Source organism: Ylistrum balloti, unplaced genomic scaffold (assembly GCF_031769215.1).
Source record: "Ylistrum balloti isolate Yb309-2 unplaced genomic scaffold, AGI_CSIRO_Ybal_v1 Utg370580, whole genome shotgun sequence".
Classification (NCBI taxonomy): Eukaryota; Metazoa; Mollusca; class Bivalvia; order Pectinida; family Pectinidae; genus Ylistrum; species Ylistrum balloti.
In genome coordinates this window covers 572,268-595,449 of record NW_026782361.1, presented here as the reverse complement: position 1 = coordinate 595,449, position 23,182 = coordinate 572,268, and the positions used below count along the sequence as shown (strand labels likewise).

General features: G+C 33.7%; 1 protein-coding gene across 1 annotated transcript in view; it reads right to left on the bottom strand.

Annotated features, from left to right (window-relative positions):
* The window catches only part of LOC132556585 (early endosome antigen 1-like), an 84,112-nt gene extending 61,964 nt beyond the window's left edge, over window positions 1-22,148 (bottom strand). Inside the window, exons 1-5 of the mRNA XM_060221004.1 lie at window positions 21,893-22,148; window positions 19,515-19,664; window positions 3,202-3,285; window positions 1,426-1,557; window positions 687-757 (exon numbers count right to left, since the gene is read on the bottom strand). Coding sequence (XP_060076987.1) covers window positions 687-757; window positions 1,426-1,557; window positions 3,202-3,285; window positions 19,515-19,664; window positions 21,893-22,042 — 587 coding nt within the window. The 5' untranslated portion in view covers window positions 22,043-22,148. The remainder of the gene's footprint in view (window positions 1-686; window positions 758-1,425; window positions 1,558-3,201; window positions 3,286-19,514; window positions 19,665-21,892) is intronic.
* Window positions 22,149-23,182: the final 1,034 nt, after the last annotated feature.

The following is a 23,182-nucleotide window of genomic DNA, read 5'->3' as shown; positions in this document are numbered from 1 at the left end:
GGACCTTTTCTAATCACTTAACACACAAACAATAACTCTATTGTGTCAGTTCACTACCTAATAAACATAGCATATTAGTATCTTAGGTCTATTGTAAAATATTTATTGTTTATATGTGAATCAGTAAATAATGTAAAAATTTACAAATACTGATAACTGTGTCAATACAGATCTAAGGACAAACAAAGGCCAGAAGCAGATGTACTTATATAGTCTATATACAATCCACTGGCATAGAATCTGCTGATCTAGCATTTCGATAGTCATGGAACCATCCATCACCATCAATACCATGTTTATCGTCCAACAACATGGCCACCTATGATGAGCCTGTTTATTCATGCAGCACTTAAATTATATCATTTCAGGCATAAATCTGGACAGGCCTGCAAGTATTTATACTGGCCATGAAAGGCAAATACTCAAGACACCTCAGAAATCAAAATAAGATCTACAGGTTTTTCCTAATTTCACAAACAACCAACATTGGTCCAACTAGTAAAACAGATACACGTAAATTTATGCTCTGGTTTGATATTCATCAACATCACTAGAATGTTTGTTTGACACCCTTTATCATCCCTATGTTTGACACCCATCAACATCACTAGCATGTTTGACACCCTTTATCATCGCTATGTTTGTGACCCATCAACATCACTAGCATGTTTGCTCATTACACTTACAGTCTTGCAGCCTCAACATGTGAACCAAACACTTGATCATGCGAAAGTTCTCGAAATCGGACAGCCTCAGTCTGAAAAGCAAATAATAATAGATGATAAATAAATAATAATGACAAATAATTAATCGCTTTGCCATCATCAAGTAGAAAGACCCCTCGCCCCCTTCCATCCGGACCAACAAGAGTCATTAATATCAACTTGTTTCAAAATTGTTGTTAAATAAATAAAGTTTATATTTATACATAAGCAGAAAAAAAATTTCAAACCAATGACTTATCATTGCTCAAACCACATATGAAATTTACCCAAGGAAACTAGGTACAGATCATGTGTACCAAGTTTCCTAGAAAGTGATTCAGACAGGTGAACAATTTGATTGTAGTACAACATTTCCCATAACTTTATTTCTGGTTAAAATATATTCTTGAACATTATAAAGCTGATTACTTGAGGTGTAATAAAAATTACACATTATGAAATGTCTTGCTTCCACCACTATGTAAGTACCTAGGTAGGGCTAATTTACTTAAAGAGAAATAAAGTTCATACTTGAAGACATCTGGAAGACATGGATGTGTTAAGGAGTCCACTATGTGATTATATAAAGATGGATTAAAGTTGGAATGAAACTTTTTGAGAAACTGACCTAAATGCACAACTTTAAAGCGAAAAGTTGATGACACTGCTTTTTGTTGCAAGCGAGACAAAAATGACTATATGTTGTGGATCCAAAACCTACCTCCCATCGGCCAGTGTTCCTGGCAGAGCGGATGACAGAGATAAGCTGGTTGACATCATGGTTGAGGTTAGAGTTTTCTTCCCTGAGAGCACTACTGCTTTCCTCCTGTCTTCCGAGGCGGTTCTGCAGTTCCTGTAGTAACAAAGGGTACAGAATTTGTTAACATCATCCCATATCAACATTGAAACAAAAGGAACTGTTCTGTAAACAATAACCTTGTTTTTTGTAAAAAAAAAATTGTATCATTTTTACTCTGTAAACAATGATCTGGTACAGATACTTGTGACCTTCACCTTTTGCCACGAAAAATATACATAACCTATAGCTAAATAATGACAATTGTACACAGCATATATAAGAGGTGATGAATATAATGTATATACAAATACTTATATACACTGACATTTCAGTTCAACATAGTGCCAATTAAGAAGTTGATTTTTTTTTTACAACTGAATTAATTACCATGTTAGAGGAATGCAAAGATTGCATTTCAAGTCTGGAAGTGTACATAGATCTTGCCTGTCCATCAGACATCATTACACATTTACTCATTGACTTGGATTGTGCCTGTGAGCGAGACTCAGTACTTGACCGAGATTGTAGTAAACTGCCATCTGACAATGACTTGCATTTATAACCCGACCAAGAATTTCTATCAGACATTGACTTAGACTGAAATTCAGCCCGAGACTGTCTGTCTGATTGGGATTGGGACTGATGGGCAGATGTGGACTGCCTGTTTGACAAGCATTTTGATTCAAAATCTGAGTGGAATAATCCATCTGGATGAGAATTATCTACAACTTCTGATTTTGAGAAAACATTTGGCACAGAAACTGATTTGTAATCTGTGCTGCGTTGTCCATCTATGTCGGACATAGAACTATAACTGGCTGTTAACAGCTGGTCAGACCTAGAACTAGCGAGAGTCTTGGACTGCGTGTCACTATGTTGGTCTGATCTGATGTTAGGATTCCCATCAGACCCAACATCTGATCTGGTGTCTGACCAAATATCTGATCTTGTGTCAGACCCAGCACCACTGCCCTGCAACGAGTTTTGTTGTAATGTTGACCTTGATATATTCTGCACAGTCTGGTATTTCCTTACATCCTTCTGATGAGACTCAGATTGCGGACTTGATTCCATATCCGAAATATTTCATATGCAAAACGAAAAATATTTCTTATCACAGTAAGGGTATTACAGGAACAGACACATTGTTGCCTGGTATAATCACTGCTCCAGACAAAATATAACTACATATAGAAATCCTGTTGACAAGACTCCCATTAATCCAGTATGTCTAGAACTAGTAAAATTCCATCAACACTGTTCCTGGTAAATATTCCTTCATCAGAGAAATGTTTAGGGTTTTCTAATACCATTTCTAGTACAAGTCTGATCATCTACAGCAACAAGTGATGCACAAAATCAGTGAATTAACCAATCAGGTGACAGTATAAAGTCATGTGATGCATGACTAAACAGGGCACCTGTACTCCCAAACATGAGGTAACAGAAACAGAACAAATGATCCACTGTAGAAAATTGATTGTAAGTAAATTCTTTCATATCTTGACACGCATATAGGTTGGGTATCAATTACGATCAATGTTGGTTTTTAAATCATTTTGTCTGACAAGAAGTGACTGTTAGTTTTAAAGTGTGTGTATTGTTGAGTTAGGAAGTTGATTACCACAGAAGGTGGGGAACTTCCTGTACTTACAGGAGTATATATTACTCAGAGATCTACAGGGACCTCTGTCTTACCTCCATCATGGCATCTGCCCTTGTCTTCTCAATGGTCAGGGCACGCAGCTCCCGCTCTAAGTCACGAGCCTTCGCCATGTATTCCTGAAACACATGAAATAAAAATGCTGTTAACTGTCATACAATAGACAGCTAATATAAAATCATTATAACAAAGCCATGAAAATAATGTAAGCAAATCTTTTTAATGTACATACACAAAAGGCATATTGAACTTTACCACTACTCTCGCCATTTCAATGTAATACTGAGCACATTTTAGTAGTTCTCTTTTCTTATGATTTTCCTCCATAAAATTTTGGTTTACTTGCATATATTCCAAAATTTGAACCATTAAGAAAAGCTTAAAGATTGGCAAGTTGAAGTGTTAAATAATGTCACCACTGGATGAGATGGGAGGTAAGATCAATCATTTTTAGCATAATACTTTATTCTTCATTAGATATAACTTTTAACACACTGATTTAACACTGCTATCAAATTTCCATCACAAAATCCTTAGCACAGCTTTCAGAATTTGTTTATGTAGATCTTAGCTTAGCTTTCAAATTCCCATTAAATTTGTATCACTCTGAACAAAATATTTATAACTACAAACATTTGAAATTTAATCTGTTGATATTGAAGACAATAATAAAATATAATTATATTAACATAGGTAAATAATTTTACTAAATTTTATCAGTAAACCCATGTGGGGATTGAAGTGTGTTGAATGAAGTGAAGGGAGATAATCCTTATTGTTCTGAGGCTTTAAATATGAACGGTTACTCAAATATTGGTACACATACTTCTGTGAGACATGTATCTAGTACTAAAGCGGGATAACACGTCTACGTATATTTACTTGTGCTATACCCTGCCTTACATATCTATAGTGGCGGTTTACCTGTCTGAACTTGAGGGGGTGGTCCTTCCTATAACAAGCCTATATCATGCTTGACTAGGCAGGATTCAATACAATCTGATTAAGCCATAATATGGCCGATTGTCATTTAACAATATGTAGACACATCTCCATAATTCACGAACAGTACACTTCATTCTTTACTCCTTATAGTGTGAAATACCTGTGTGTGAATATCCAGCCCAATAAGTCTGCTGACTCGGGGCATGGAGACACACTTTTACATAGTATTGAAATGTACCCTTTGTAAAGTATGTAAGATCAATATAGAAATGGGCACACAGTCACATTTCACACATCATTACCATAGGATAGGGAAAATACATACATATGATCAATGAAGTAATAAGGACAGTTTGGACAAGTACCTGGGAAATTGTCAAATCAAGAAACATCAGCTTCAGATGTTTTTTTGCTCCTAAATAAGAAACCTTTGACGTCCATCGGCCGCAGGGAATATTTGGACACTTAACAGTATTGTTCTCGATTATAGTTTGTAACTTCACTTTGCTTTATGTATGTAATTAAACTTTTGTAACATTTGGTATCTTGATAAGGGGACAATCTGCCTAAAAAAATTGAACAATTTACTTGTCTGTACTGTTGGTTGTTAGGATCCAGTACCAATATTGGACCAAACCGTCGAGATTACTCACTAGATGATATACCGAGAATATATATACACAACAACATCACATTTAAAATCTAGAGAAGTCATCACCTCATGATTGGACTTCTGTCGTATGTATCAGATGTCCTTAAACTATAGATATTAAATGTTTGTTTATTTATTTTTTTAGAGAGAGAGAGATTATTGTATGTTACAACAACATTTTTTAAACCCCTCGAGATACTTCTATTAGTAGTTAAGATATTTTTTTGTGCTTTTGTAGATATGATCTATAGAATGTCAGAGAGCTCTTGCCAGTAACATCTGGAGATATCTGGAGTCCTATTGATAGTATTGAAAGTGTGACCTCACAGAGCACATGTTATAATACTACTCTAAGTATAAAATACACATTTAAAATGAAACAACAGGCAAGGGTGTACCTGTGTAGTGTTTTTAACACCTAAGTAAGGTCAATTCATCCATGCAAACAAAACATCGTAAATCTGATAGTAATCCATTTGTAGGTATCAAATTTCAAACAAATTCCTCAGAATTTTCTCATACAAATATCGGTTTGTATTGAACCAATGGTTGAGTAATGAGGAGTTAATAACATCTGACAATACCTAGAGAGTTAACACAATAACTTGTCAACAAGCCACAATGTTAACTGGCAATTTTTTTGTCATTTTCTTATAGTTATTGTCAATTAGTCAAAAGTGACAGCAACAATTAGAATTGTCAAATGTAGAAAAAATGTGGTACTTAGGGCTGATATTGTTGCTCTGTCAAGAATATAGAGTAAATACAGTACATGTTCTGTACATATGTAAATATCATTCACTTAAAGCAATAGATACAATGTAATACAGCTTCAATCTTCATATATGGTTTTCTAAATCAATTTCATTTTCTGTGATTTTACCAAACAAGTTTTGTTTCATTTCAAATAAAACCTGACATATACATTTGATTATGCTTTTAAAAACCTGGATACTTTTTTCATATACTAAATGAAGAATGTTAAATTGCAGATTTTGGTGTTATACATTTGCAGGGAATACTAGAGACTGGCCAAAGAGAACATAAACACCAGTTTTATGTAATGTCTATGCTATGTTATTGTGTGATAACCTGTGTGATGTACAGGATGTAATGCTGCTGTGTTATTGTGTGATGTACAGGATGTAATGCTGCTGTGTTATTGTGTGATGTACAGGATGTAGCTGCTGTGTTATTGTGTAATGTATAGGATGTAATGCTGCTGTGTTATTGTGTGATGTACAGGATGTAATGCTGCTGTGTTATTGTGTGATGTACAGGATGTAGCTGCTGTGTTATTGTGTGATAACCTGTGTGATGTACAGGATGTAGCTGCTGTGTTATTGTGTGATAACCTGTGTTATGTACAGGATGCAATGCTGCTGTGTTATTGTGTGATAACCTTTGTGATGTACAGGATGTAATGCTGCTGTGTTATTGTGTGATGTACAGGATGTAGCTGCTGTGTTATTGTGTGATAACCTGTGTGATGTACAGGATGTAGCTGCTGTGTTATTGTGTGATAACCTGTGTTATGTACAGGATGCAATGCTGCTGTGTTATTGTGTGATAACCTGTGTGATGTACAGGATGTAATGCTGCTTGTTATTGTGTGATGTACAGGATGTAATGCTGCTGTTGTGTGATAACCTGTGTGATGCACAGGATGTAATGCTGCTGTGTTATTGTGTGATGTACAGGATGTAATGCTGCTGTGTTATTGTGTGATAACCTGTGTGATGTACAGGATGTAATGCTGCTATAATTACAAACCAATAACGAAAATCTCTTAACACAACTAAAGCATGAAATTCAAACATTAAGCTAAAGTTTTATATCAAATATAGTGAAATATTGAAGATAGATCTGTTTGTGTTAATCCTGCTGTAATATAGACTGTTTATTGTACCAATACAATCACATAATAGTCATGTTGATTGTAATTAGTGAACAAGGTTTCATTGTTGACAGGTGGTTCATTCCTGTGTTCATATTGCATGGTATAAAATTATTTTATTTCCAACAAATCAGTAATGTGACAGAATGTATTCATATTGTATGGTATAAAATTATTTTATTTCCAATATGTCAGAAATTTGACAGAATGTTTATAATGTACTTGTCGGAGTAATGTCAATACTAAACTGTTGACATTGAGTCAGTATAGAAATGTCTGTGTCGCTGTGTTAACACGTAAACAGCATTTTGTATCAACACACAAGTTAATTTCAATGATCAGAGCTAAGACTCAATGTTTCATCTTTCAAATCATTTTTAAGGGATCAATTCAAATAACAATTGGCCAGTTTGCGGGATGAGTGCAATGTTATGTGGTATTTATAAGACAGGGCGTTTTATTTGTCAAGTATGTAGAATATTTGTTATAAGAGAGAAAGTTTGGTTGTATTTTATGAATTGGTGCAGAAGAAGGGCATTTGAAGAAAGAAGTTGCAGCCATTTTTGATTTGGAGATATTAAAAAAATAGACAATGGACATCTAGGGCCTCAATGTGATTTATACGTAGAATTTCGGAAAGATTCTTAAAGTAGTTTCTGAGAAATTGTGATAACAACATCTCAACCAATGAGAGGCAAAGGCTGCCATCTTGGATTTTCAACGCCAGACTGTGGAAAATGACTAAGTTCCAAAGCTCGGAAAATCAAGAAAAAACATCCGGAATGAATACTAAATTCATAGGTGCACATCTTCAACATATATATAAACATCCTACAAAGTTTCAAGCTTCTACATCAAAATTTCTAGGAGGAGTTGATTCTACAAAACTGGTAGCCCTTTTCCCTGCCAAACTGTGGAAAATAACTAAGTTTCAAAGTACAACAAAAAATCCAGAAAAATGTCCAGAATGAATCCATTATAGGAGGTGCACATCTTTAACATATATATATATATATATATATATATATAAACATCCTACAAAGTTTCAAGCTTCTACATCATAAACTCTAGGAGGAGTTGATTCTACAAAACTGGTAGCCCTTTTCCCACCTGCCTGCCCGCCCGACATTCATTATACTATAACCCGGATTTGCACTTTGTGCAACCAAGCCAATAAAAGACATTCTACAATGAAAGCACATTGCATGTACAACAAACAAATAAGTTTTATTTTAATATGTACAGTCGACTATATAAGGTCAAAGTATATCTATAACCACTATTAACAATAAATATAACAAAAATGATTCACCACTGAGCTGTATTTCTTCTCAGCAATTCACAAATTTTGGGGGAAAAAAGAAAAGATTAGAAGCTGAGGTCACTGCTTACTATCATTAGCTATAAACTGCTAACTTTCCATCATAATTCCCTGTCGTAAAGCTGTTTGTACTAGGGTACCTTTATGATCCCCAGTCTTTAGTTCCCCTGTGATTCTGGATTATCTTGTCATCGTTACCAGCAGGGTTCTAGTACCCCCAATATAAGTTGACTTACTCTCCAGTTAGGGATCTGGTATTCTAACTGTGACAGGGCCAATCCTCTGATCTTATAAAGGCCTGAATAAAACCCTTGACAACGTCACTGCACACTACCTGGCTACTTCATATAGATCAGATCATCATGCTTCATCTCATGTCCTATGAGAGTCAAATGTTCAATATTTAAAGTTGACTTCATGCTCTTCACACATAATATTCTAAGTATTCAATTCTCCTCATATTTATTATTATATAACTTATCTGAAAACATCATCTGAATCTAAACAATGTTTTCTTTTGTTCTGGGTATTTTTCATGTTTTCTTTACCAAGTTTTTGAAAAGCATTTCCTCTTCCCAATTGTTTAAGAAGGCTACACTGAACTATACACAATAATATACATAGATATATTGATTTGATCAGTTAACTACACAATATGGCAGAGATAACATACGTTAACAATGTATACTACAACATTCCAATAAATACCCATACATAAATACAGGCCTGCTCAAATATCCCACCCTACCGATAAGGACAGTAAGATTTTAGCACATACATTGTTCTAGGGACGTCTCTGACAAATTGTGGTTATTGGATACTGTCAGTGGTTTACAGTTTGGCTGTGACAGGGGAACATGTCATTACAAGCTGAGTATACCAGCTCACTGACAAGTCAACCTCGTCTGTACTTATAACTGTCATTAATGATGTCTTATTATCCACTTACATGTTCCCTAGTAAATTTTTTATTCTTTTAAATCACTCTGATGATTGTTGTATTAAACTTATATCTACACAGCAATCAAAATAATTTGATGAAGTTTCCACTGTACACAGGAACCAAACTAAGAAAACTCCAGTTTACACAGAGACTAAAATTTATAAACCAGGAAGGTTCCAGTTTACACAGAAACTAAAATTTCTAAATCAGGAAGGTTCCAGTTTACACAGAAACTAAAATTTATAAACCAGGAAGGTTCCAGTTTACACAGAAACTAAAATTTCTAAATAATCATGAAAGTTCCAGTTTACACAGAAACTAAAATTTCCAGACCAGGAAGGTTCCAGTTTACACAGAAACTAAAATTTCTAAATCAGGAAAGTTCCAGTTTACACAGAAACTAAAATTTCCAGACCAGGAAAGTTCCAGTTTACACAGAAACTAAAATTTCTAAACCAGGAAGGTTCCAGTTTACACAGAAACTAAAATTTCTAAATAATCATGAAAGTTCCAGTTTACACAGAAACTAAAATTTATAAACCAGGAAGGTTCCAGTTTACACAGAAACTAAAATATCCAGACCAGGAAGGTTCCAGTTTACACAGAAACTAAAATATCCAGACCAGGAAAGTTCCAGTTTACACAGAGACTTAACTTTATAAACCAGGAAAGTCCCAGTTTACACAGAAACTAAAATTTCTAAACCAGGAAGGTTCCAGTTTACACAGAAACTAAAATTTCTAAACCAGGAAGGTTCCAGTTTACACAGAAACTAAAATGCCCAAACCAGGAAAGTTCCAGTTTACACAGAAACTAAAATTTATAAACCAGGAAAGTTCCAGTTTACACAGAAACTAAAATTTCCAAACCAGGAAAGTTCCAGTTTACACAGAAACTAAAATTTCCAGACCAGGAAGGTTCCAGTTTACACAGAAACTAAAATTTCCAGACCAGGAAGGTTCCAGTTTACACAGAAACTAAAATGCCCAAACCAGGAAGGTTCCAGTTTACATAGAAACTAAAATATCCAGACCAGGAAGGTTCCAGTTTATACAGAAACTAAAATGTCCAAACCAGGAAGGTTCCAGTTTACATAGAAACTAAAATTTCCAGACCAGGAAGGTTCCAGTGTACTTATAAACCAAAATAACAGACTCATTATGTAACTATGTAAATGAAAAGCATAGTCACCACTAAGAATGTCTACTTTTTAAGTAAATCCAAGAGAACATTTTTTGACATTAGTTTATGAACCAGATACACTAAACACCATGCTTTGTATAGAAGGTTCTCTATTGAATGTGTATATACCTTATCAGAAAGTAAATTCAAGCTGTAATTTTGATTGCTCTATCTTTACCACTTTACCAAACAAGACCTAAACATTCCTGTACAAATCTGATATCCACAGTCACTGATTTACAACCAAATGATCACATTTTTATCATCCACACCAAGCACCTCACAAAACAAACATAAAACAGGGTACCTTCTAACATACATTTAACATTTAGATACCTGTTGTAGCATGACTGCAGAAACAAATTGATCATTCAACAGAATGTACACAGAGGAAAAAAGGGAAACTTGAACTACATACAGCAGAAAAATATTTCCTATTTAAATATATATATGAATTTTGGGTACATAGAAATCTGCTTGATCAGACCAAATATGGATTAAGTTTAATGACTACAGGGTATACACAATTTGATGACCTTCAACTAGAAGTGTACAGTAATAGAAAAAGTACCAGAAACACTTGACCTTTGACTTTCATTTCTTTATCTTTTTCAATAAAATCCAGATATAAATGAACAGAAGAGATCCAGTAACAGTCAAAAGATCAAGAAAAACTTTCTTACAATAAGTCAATTATAGCAAAATGTACATGAGGATTGAAATTGAATGTACAAGAATGTTTCAAGTGGATGTGCATTAATTGATGTTGCAAGTAGCCCATAAACAGATCCTGCAAGCGTATGTACATAAACAGACTTCATCTCCAAAAACTCACTAAGCTAAAAACACATTTGTGAAAATCAATTGTGTTGTGTCTTGTTTAAGGTACTTATTGGCAGACATTGTCACCTGACAAAGTGTATATAAGACTTCTATAGACTTGAGTTCCACTTGAGTGATTGCCCATTCAGTTAATCTGATTAGAGGCAAAGTCATTGGTCAATTCTCACTGTTTGTTTGGAATGCGAGACAGCACAATCCACAGCTTATAAATTACTACCACAGAATTATTCTACACAATAGAAGGGACTTCTTGCAAAATCAAAAAAAAAAGGTGACAAAATTAGGATTCATAACAAGTAATCAAATGCATAACACTTAATTTTCCAACATACTTTTTCTGAAGTAATCTGACAATTCATCCAAAACATTGCAATTTCATCTTAGTTGGACAGTCAAAGCACATTTCCATTAAAAAGAGAGTAAATCATCGCAATATCAGGCTAAGACATAACATAGTTGGTCATTTTGGTCATTATTATATCACCTACCTCTTCTTGTAACATTATCCTGCAAGGTCTATTTGGTGGTATAATTCAGATATCCTGGCCTCCAAACATCCCTGCTTTAAATATCAGCTACATTTAAGAAGCTCCAGAAAGACTAACCACAATGAAAGTGTTTTATGGAGGAATAAATCTTACTATGTAAATAAACTTTTACAAGGAAAAATTAGTAAAGTTTATGCAGGACCAGCATTTACGACTAAATCCCACTCAAACACAGCTCTTCCCACACCCAGGTCGCTCTCTGACTTTAAACCATCACAACTGTCTCAGGGATATATCTGACCAAGGATCTTTTAGGCAAGAATAGACAAACCAGCCAATAAAGCAAAACAAACAAGGCCTGTCAATAACAACAAGTGGGAAATATCTCTGGGTAGAGAGATGATCAGTTGTGGGACGCAGAGGGTAAGTATAGGTGGTAAGCTCTGTTGGAAGTTCTGTTGGAGTATAAGTACAGGTAGTGATGTACCAGACCTAAAATTGTCCACTGGAATCTAAGTTTTTCAAGTTTAGATATTCATGTAACATTGACATACATCCTCCCTCCTCTCTGGTAAATAGTAATATTTTTATCTCTACCTGAATTTTAATTTTATAGCAACCTGTGCCTGAAGTGAATTGTTTTATTTTTTTAATTTTTTCTTTAAGGCCAGAAAAAGCAGACTTATTTGACTTTAAAACATGGAAACAAAATTACTTAAATAACTTTGTATGTTTTACTTTATTTCATTTAAACCAGAAACAAAAATTTTGAAATCTAAAATTAAAATCTCCAACCAGTAAAAATGATGGTGACTTCAATCTAAAATCTCAGTATCTGATGGAATAAAACACTGCAGGCTCTGTTCATATGTTTATAATAATAATGTCTGTATACTGATTTTTGTCATATACTTGAGGTTCTCAAGCCTGCACTCATAACTAAGTATACAGATCAATATTTGGGAATCATCGATGTATCATTATTGAACTTTTTCTATAAGCATCAATTAGTGTTTATGTACTATAATGGTTATGGTACAACAGAAGTTATAAGGTAACAAATATGACAACTGTACAAATTACCATTTACTTTTATGAAAGTTTCATAGAATAGTTGAAACTTCAAAATGCATTGATGATAATTTGTTTTAAAGAAACTGTAAATTGTATTATATCTAGAAAATATTTCAGTGTATATTACCTGGTATAATCCCAAAATTGGTAAAGGAGGTTTACACTTACAACTGATCAATGTAGTGTTATCATTTCTGAAACAAATTTTCGGCCAAGATCTTCAGCACCTTATCTCCCTTCATAATAAGGAAGAGATATAGGACAATATTGATTCTATTGGAATATTTATGTATGCATAACAATAACCTAATTAATTACACACATCCTATATGATCATGTATTTTTTTTGGGCTGTTTCATATGCTCATCAATGTGTCTAACAACATTATACATTTTTACATGTTCCTTTCTATGCTGTAACTATATACTGAAGATATTTGTCATTTCCCCAGTGTAAACTGATACTGTTGAGGGAAACCACTTAATTATAGGCCACTTGTGTCTTATCTAATATTAAAATAGCGTGAATGCTAGCATTTCCTTCAATATTAATAACATCACTATCACTGCTACAACTTTTTCCAATGTTTATTTTATGAACCAAATTATGATTCCATAAATACCAGTAATGAATAATTCAACACAGATACTAAGGTATATTTACATATGGTTTCAGAGTTAATATTAAGTCAATATTTCCTTTAAGACATAGGTGTACAATAGTTAAGAGAGGTGTAGGCACTGGTATATTGTACACTCCTACAGCTTGGTGACTACATGTGTAACTGCCCGATAACATTGATCAGAATGTATTGAATCTGATAAATGCAATACATTATCAGTCTACATTGAAATATATGTACTACATATTCATAACTCTGGTGCTTTTGTATTACTATTTCAATACTTATCAATAAGATCAATTTTAATCATTATTAGCATGTTCCATTGTTGAAGCTATGTTAAAATTTACACTTGTATATTCCAAACATGTAAGAAGACTATATGACAGTCATAGTAGAATGGAGGTACAGGCGCTATACTGATCTGTTCACCTCCTCCTCCTCACTGCCAAGTAACAATACTAGTTAACAAAAAAATAAGAGCATATCTCTTTATCAATGTAAATCACCATAACTTGTTGATCATTAAAAAACCAATTGTAAAACTACAAGTAACAACATGTTACTTACTTCACTTGTTGATAAAAAATCCACTGATTAATTGGATTAAATATTTAATGTCAACAGTTCTGTAAAGGTCATCTCCACAATCTCTACATCAATACCAGCTATAAAATTTGAAAAAAAGAAAGATACCACCAACTTAGCAAATTGAAAATACTTTTTAATATCTTAAAGACTAAGCATTTAACTGAAATGGTGAATTAATTAGTAACTTACAGAGGAGTTAGCAGCCTCTACAGGATCCTTCCAGGTAACCTTCTTACTTGACAGAGGGCTATGATGAGGACTATAACCTCCTAGCCTATCCATGGTCACACAGAGTTCGTAATTAGCTAATTAATCCAGAATCATCCTAAACAATACTGTATCATCTATCCATGGCCAAATGCTGCAGCTCAATCTCACACCACCATGCTTGATTTACCAAGCACACACCTCCCTGTTTAAAGTAGCTACAGTGCTTCAATGTCCTTTTTGTGTGTAGCAGGCGTCCACAGGTAGAGGGTGACAAGCCTCATACACTAACCAACCACCCTTACTTCTCATCTACCTTCCCAACACATAGGTTAAGTTGTGCTTTCAATTTCAGATCTCTAAAGGCAAGGCTCAGTCAAACCTATTGAAAATGCATTGATAAATGCTAAAACCATTGACAGCCTTATCAGGTACACTGAGGTCCGCGGGAAGTTTGGATTTAATACGGCTGACATGCCCCCACATGTACCTGTATATATACACAGGGGAATCCCGTGTGTTACACCTAGTACTGAAAACTCAACTGATTAATGGGTATTCCTTTACAACAAATCCACTTCATTGGCTGAACAAACTGTGAATGCACACGCATAATATCATGCATGCATGCCCACACATATGTCTATCGCAATGAACCACATCTTGTTTCATGCCCAAACCACCTGTCTAATCAATGATGAATCAAACCTAGAAAAGTTCCATTCACTTAGCAATCAGTGGTTCTTGATTGATCAGTTACTTGTACCGCTTCCATTGTTACAGAGTGAAATACCATCAGGTATCCATGGTTTTTAAATTTATAGGTCAGCACTTATAGATTTAATCATTTAAATGGCTACACCACTCTAAACATCATTGATTATTTAGGAAAAATCTGGAATTAAAAAAGAAATTTCATTATGCTGACAGTAAGCAATTAATATTACAGCCTTTGTGAGAACATATCTTCCAGGAGTCAAAGACAATCAATAGTATGTCCTTTAAGGAAATTAAAAGATTAAAAATATTCTCAGGAATATTGAACATTATACATTTCAAACTTTAAGATAAAAAAGTTTATTTTGTCAGTATTTATTACTGTATGTAACAGTCAGTATTTACTGTATGTAACAGTCAGTGTTTACTGTATGTAACAGTCAGTATTTACTGTATGTAACAGTCAGTATTTACTGTATGTTACAGTCAGTATTTACTGTATGTAACAGTCAGTATTTACTGTATGTAACAGTCAGTGTTTACTGTATGTAACAGTCAGTATTTACTGTATGTAACAGTCAGTACTTACTGTATGTAACAGTCAGTGTTTACTGTATGTAACAGTCAGTGTTTACTGTATGTAACAGTATTTACTGTATGTAACAGTCAGTATTTAATGTATGTAACAGTCAGTGTTTACTGTATGTAACAGTCAGTGTTTACTGTATGTAACAGTCGGTTTTTACTGTATGTAACAGTCAGTATTTAATGTATGTATAAGTCAGTATTTACTGTATGTAACAGTCAGTGTTTACTGTATGTAACAGTCAGTGTTTAATGTATGTAACAGTCAGTGTTTACTGTATGTAACAGTCAGTGTTTAATGTATGTAACAGTATTTACTATATGTAACAATCAGTATTTAATGAATGTAACAGTCAGTGTTTACTGTATGTAACAGTCAGTATTTACCATATGTAACAGTCAGTATTTACCGTATGTTACAGTCAGTGTTTACTGTATTTACAGTCAGTATGTATCAGTAACAGTCAGTATTTACTGTATGTAACAGTCAGTATTTACTGTATGTAACAGTCAGTGTTTACTGTATGTAACAGTCAGTGTTTACTGTATGTAACAGTCAGTATTTACTGTATGTAACAGTCAGTATTTAATGTATATATAAGTCAGTATTTACTGTATGTAACAGTCAGTGTTTACTGTATGTAACAGTCAGTGTTTACTGTATGTAACAGTCAGTATTTACTCTATGTAAAAGTTAGTGTTTACTGTATGTTAAATGATCAAAATACAAGCTTAAGCAGTGTCATTGTTCATCAGTAACTTTGTCAGGATGTTTTATTTGTTAATGTTTTATACATTGAATCTAAATAATTTTAAACCAAATTTACTATTGATAAATTACGAATGGAAGTGCCTCGATTTCTAAAACTTATTTAGGCAAGTGTGACTTGCTGATATCGTTACATAAAATTCATTAATTTATTAAATGTAGGATTTTTTCCCACTTTACTGATGACAAGTTGACAAATTCCTAACCCAATATCAGATGAACTTAAAAACTTAACATTAAAAACCATCAGAATTGATCTAGGATCATCACTAAATAGCTACACATCCATTAAATCATGATGACTGGACTATCCTTTACAACATTCCTGATCTCTATTAGTGCCATACATACAACATCAGACAGCCACACACCTGTACAATAAACTATTGATTAGGAGGACGCAGAGTAATAAAGATCTGCTTGACTTTAATGTTTAATCAAACCTTTTGTTTTACTGCTGTGATGGTTGCTGGCCTTGTAGTAGCAACAAATATTGATGTAAGTAGCTATAGGCTGATATTTAGCAAGTAATGAGACGTGTTATTAAATATGTGTTTTCTGAAAAGAGCTTTCATTTACTTAATAATCTTAAAGAGCTTTCATTTACTTAATAATCTTAAGTCCACAAGGTTTACCTCCCTTTAATTTGATAGAAGTGTCCTCCGAGAAAGCAATGAATGTTTCCTACCTGACAATATGTAGTAAATCACAAGTCATTATTCAGAAGAACTGTAATAATATGCCATTACAATACTTTCTCTAAAACATAAAGTTTGATTTATCTGAATATTTATTCTTATTATTTTCATAGTCAGTTTAAAATTTATCATCCAATTTAACGGTGAGGATGCTTGGTATCACTATTGCTTGTAAACTATAGTTATATGTATGACAGTGTAACAATATGTTAATGCCTACTGTATTGTTGGTTGACAGTTTGGTGATGAGTTTATCACTTTGTACATTGTATCAATTGTTACACAAATAAGCTTAGCATGTAAACAATACAAAGATTTTAATTAAAACTCCACCATACTTAGAGAATTATGGTAGTCAATCTATATATTAAACCAATGATATATCCAAAAGGAATTGTAGAAAATTGGCAGTTATGTCCGACAGACAACATAAAATTTCTCATGCTTGCAATAAGCAAGGGAATAGTCAGGGTGTAGGTTACCATGGAATAATTTAAATGAATCAAGTAATGGCACATAATTCTGTGTTATTCAGGCAAGTTTGAGCAATGTAGTACTTTCAGATTCCCAGGTTTGGACTGCTCAAATCACTGAAGCATGAAATAAAGGTCTGTCAAACCCTCTCATTGCAACAATATCTTGAAGCACATATATGCCTTGTTTCACTTATAGTTTTGAAGACATTGACTGTGCAACTCATCTAACAAAATTTTTATCTAGGTAACTTGAGCATCAAATCTAGGTCAAATTAAGTAGCTGTGACCTGCATTTCATAGAAACTCCTTAGTTTAACCACTTGACTGAGTGTAAGTCCATGTATCACTTACATGGTTTCTGAGATATGGACTGACAACCAACTATAGCTCATATCAATTTCCATGATGAACTGTGTAAAGTGGAAGATAATCATTTACATATATACCCTATAGCCAGTTATTTTCATGTGAATGATATTTTTGCTATTTTGCAGTACATTAACACAATTGAAAAATCTAATCTGTGAAATTATGAGACACTTGTGTATAACATTTTCTTTTACACCATGATAAAGACATTTTTCATTCATTATTATATAATTTGATCATTTCAACAGAATTTGTGAAAAATTTGACTCCTGAAAATTACCAGATATACAGCATCAAATTTTACCTCTGGTTTCAGCCCACAGCTAAGGTACAAAAAACTTCAATTATCCCAGCGAGCCACTGGATGATATAAATTTGTAATGTTTGATCATTTAAACATTGCTACATCATATGTGATTTTGGTTCATTCAGTAAAAGTATTGACACCAGCATCCTTGATAATCCAGTGGATTCATTTTCACTCTCTGCACCCCTGGAACATGTCATGGTAAAACTGAAGGTTCCATGTGGGACACCTTGTGGACAAGATGAAAAGACTAGGTTTGATCCTTTTATATACATTAAACAAATCTTGCGGTTGCATAACAGTATATTGTAATGGTTTGAAGTTGGATGTCACGCCTTTGTAATCTTCAAAAGGAGCGTATTAGCTTGTGATTGGTCAATTTTTTCCCCTGGAACCAATCAAATTACTTTGCTTGTATCTTTAGTTTTGCCATGACATGTTCAAGGGGTGTAGAGAGCGAAAGTGACCCCTGGAGTATCAAGGATGTGACACCAGATGTGTTTAATGTTGTTAATCTTCAGATATTCCAATGCATGGGGTTGTTTTTCATTTTGATATGCATGTCTGTATGTAACATGTTGAAATGTAAAGGTGTATATATTTACATACATCTGACATTGACATTAATTTCACGATCTACCAAGTACCTGTGATTAATATTAACATCAAAGCACAAAAATAGGAACTGAACAACATGGCAGTACAGGCTTTAACAAATTTTCATGCCAGATATCCATTAGTTTTCACCTGTGTATTAAACAAAATTTTGACCTATTGTTACCCATTCTTAATGAATATTCACCACATCAAGTCACTTGTGATGTATAATGCATTTCAGAGCCTTTTATGTAAATTCACATATAACACTCAACAAAAAATTTAAAGTCCACTTGCCATATCCATTCCAAGCCACTACATGTAAATGTTCACATACACATTATCTTGTTTTAAGTTTCAATCAAGCATAAACCTGCACAAACAAACTTTACCTAATTACAATTGTGTTAAATAAGGTGTTAGGTTGTAGACTTAACGACCTAGTAAACGTCCATTTCACATTTGCATAGGTGTAATTTTGTCTACACTGTAATTTCCTTAAAATCACCAAACAACTTTATTCCATGGTAATGTATAGGACAGAATAAATACATGAAAATCAGCAACAACAGTTGGGTTCTCTGCCCAGACAAATCAATTCCTTTGGTTTATGCCTAACAAACAAACACTTACCACAAAAAAAAAATCTACTGCTTTCTAAAGAATTATAATGGTTACACCATCAGCCATATTGTGAATTTTTTAAATGGTTTTGAAAAATCAGAGTAAACTTACACTATGTTACCTTTCAAGTCCTGGGTTTCTTCCCTTGGATAATGAATTGCAAGTCTAGTAAATGTGATTTACTTACTATATGTAATGCCATCTCATCATGAGGGTATTCCATCTTACACCATCCTACATTCATTTTGAAGGTAAAATGCTCTGTTTTGCAAATACTATCTAAATCTTGCTGATAACACTTTGGTGAGTGTAACAGATTCTATATTGACCTTAAACTTTCTATCAGTTTGATTACTTTTGTGACCTTGAACTTATATTTCTTATGACAGATCCTCTGCTGACCTCTTTGATTACTTTGGCGACCTTGACCACAATCTTACCTTTACAGATCCTGCAGTGCCTTTCAGTTTATTCTCCAACAGTGCCACACGTTCATTAGCCTCCTTTTCCAGTTCCTCCACTGTGGACACAAGCACCTCATTCTGTTCACTTAGATCGTTCACATAGGCCTGCAGCACCCTAACACGTGTCTGAGAAAAAAACAAAACATATTTTAATGTTTACATTTGCTACATTTAACAAATAAGAAAGAAGTAATTTTAAAAAAATCATAAATTATCAGATATACTTGAAAATCTAGTGATTTAACCTCAGCTGATGCGATGATCAATTGTTATTTTCTTTACTGAATATCAGTACCTCAATATTTTCTTGTGTTTTAGCAAAAGCAATATCCATACTATGAATAATAAAGATGCTAAATGCCAATGATATTCATTCCTGTACAAATTCTGGATAAGAAAGGTATATAGGTTAACGTTACAAAATAATGAAAATATTACTTTGACAGGGAGTATTTTCACTTTCTATGAATATCGAACCCACAGCCTGCAAATTAAGTATTTGATTAACTACATTGGAATATCTATTCATTTTTAACTGATCATCGATAAGCAATTTTAACCCGATTTCCTATCACTAAATGATATTGTGAGCATTGGAATAGCTATGATACACTATTAACATGGATGTTGACAGATTATGATTTCGGTAATGAATCATTTATTTTGTTTCAGATCCATAATCAATGTAAGACAGCAATAGGTGGAAAGATCAGAATATAAGCATTGAACAGTTTTCTTATGGCAGAACAATCCAAGTTTAAATTATATAAATGTGTTATATTTCAAATTAAAATTGACTCCCTAAAAGACCTAGGCTTTAGGCCTATATCAGTAATAAGTATTATCATGTACATATACTATCTATAAAACATTTTCTTTAAAGTTAAAACAAAAATTTCTAAAGGCTTGCCATCCAGAAGATATCAAGTTGGACTTTACTAAACATTGTGTTAATCATGACAGCAGCACCTTTAATCTGACCATATACCAACAATTTTACAGTGTCTAGATGACGTTGATCCCAGCATTAACATTACATCAACATTGCTTATTATTTTTTCACTATGTTAATAAACAAGCACACCAGGTTCTTGATAATTTAGTGATTCAAATTATATTCTGTTATATTTACAGATACTGTTCTTCCAATACTTTGTTGATAATTTGTCAATAAGTCTTCAACTGTGGTAATTCAATCACTATAATTGTAACAATTATATTACTAGAAAATAAAAGGATTAAAAAAGTTGTGCACTTGCATAGGACCTTGTAATCTATCTCCATGGTCGAAGATAGAAAATGATAAAAAAAATGTGTTCAAATTTAAATTCACCATTCAACAAAAGCAATTCCAATCGATCTACAACACATCTGCACAAACATCTCAAGTGTTCTACTTGTACTTTAATACGTGCTGTAAAACTGCATACCTCAAACTTGAAAACTGACCATATATATTGTACACCAAAGGCAAAGCGTGAAGTAGGTTCATATTACAATCAACAAGCTGTTACTACTGTACGCTGATTCACAATCAATAAATCAACCAGACACATCCTCCCAAGATAGCATTGTCACAGTGGTAAATGATCTAGGCCCACACACAATGCTTAGGTGTGATAGGTATATTGTACATGTGTAATCTTTTAACTAATGTCAAAACTGAGCGTGTCCAGCTGGCCTTTAATCATTTCATTCTTTGATGTAAGACATGCATGACACAGAAATGGTTGCTGTTACTGATATTCAAAAGATAAGCCAGGGCTCAATATAATATTAAGACCCTGTGGTTAACTGTCGACCTTGCTATACAAAGTTGATGATAACAATAATATTTTACATATTACAGGTTAATAATATGTTAACAAATCAGTGATAAATTCGGAGTCCTGTACTCATAGAACTTTGATGGTGGTCATTAAATTTCTTCAAATACCAGAGTTTTACGCTGTGGGACCCATTAGTTTTACCAATAAAGTGGAAATGGGCTATGGAAATAAATTGTAGACTGATTACTGTGATTACTATGAGTGTCATGAACAGCATTGGAATCTTCCTAATCATTTACAAATCTAGAATCTAAATTTGATTTGATTTTGCCTTGATCAGGAATGCACTTATTCAAGAAACATTTTATTTTCAACACAGAGAATGTGTCAGTTTTACCGAATGTGAATTTATAATCCTCTAAATCGTGTCATAACCTTCTAAACAGACCCATGAGACCAGAATATGACAATGTTGAATATGACAAATTCTGAATCTGATGTGCTTCTGACATCTGCCAAATAGTAAAACATTACATATTTAAGATACACATTTTACACTTTAACGGTTTCAAACAGATACCATACCTTTTGTGTGTCTTCTCCACGACGTTCGGCATCATCAAGTCGCTGCAACCTGTTTTCATACACTCCCTTGAACTCCCCGAGAAGGTTCTGCATCTGTCCACTGGTCTTCCCACTTGTCACCCTCACCCCTTGTCCGATTATATCCTCCATTTCAAGGGTTACCCCCGATCAAGCTGCTCTTAGTTTTTCTCTTGTCTATATTCAAAAACTGTTACCAGCACCAGTAAATCATATCTCACCATCCTAAGTAATATTTCATGATGAGTTGTTGCAAGCTTCATCGGAGCGGAAGACAGCCCTAGTAATCCAACACCAAGAACTCACAGTAAGCTTGAATTTCATTGGATGGTTTCGAAATCACATGGAAAAGTGATCCAATAGTAACACTTCTACTTTTAGCCCAATGTTTTGATTTTGCACATGGGATTTATATTATTTTTGGCATTTGAAATGTCATGTTTTCTTTTAATATTCCACTAAAAACAGACAGTGTCATTTTCCTCAGTTACACTTCACACTTGTTATACGCGAAAATTCGGTATTAAAGGTGATTTTATCATGATAGTAAATGATGAACTACGTGTGCCGGGAAACCGTTGGTGCAAGTTTTGACACGACCATTCGCGAGTGTTGTTGAGAGTAAGCTTCACGCTGTGGTGATCAGAGCTAATAGACGGAAATAATGGATGACAAACGCGTGTAATAACAAGGCGAACTCAAATGTTTTCTTAGGATCAAGCTGATTAGCCTTTGTTACCGATTGACAAGCACGTGTTTTTGTTGGAAATAGAATATTAATTAGTCTACATATTGATCTTCCACTACTTTCATTTTCACTTGATCGATCTTAAATTAATAGATTACAGTACATGTAATAATTTTATAATATATCGTAGGTTAGTACTTTGCCGGATACTAATTCTCGCCAATGTATGATGCAAAATCATGTTTAATTGCGAATTGATATGTGACACTTGAAATATTTGAAGTCTGTGTTATTGTTTATTATAATCTCACTGACTGATCATAATATTCACACACTATGTATAATCAAGAAGTACACACGTATGTCGATTCTCTGAAACTGAGCATAGAAGAAAATTGGAAGAAAAAAAAAGAAAAATAAATACAACTTGGTGGAAAATCTCCGTCCGTAAACAATGTTTGTTATCGTTATTTCGTAAGGAGTGCTGGATGGATATTTCTCATATGTAAGTTGCCCTTTGTCCCTAGTTGTGCTCGTTTGATATTGGGTGGAATTAGAAAAACAAAAGGGCAGACATTCGGCCA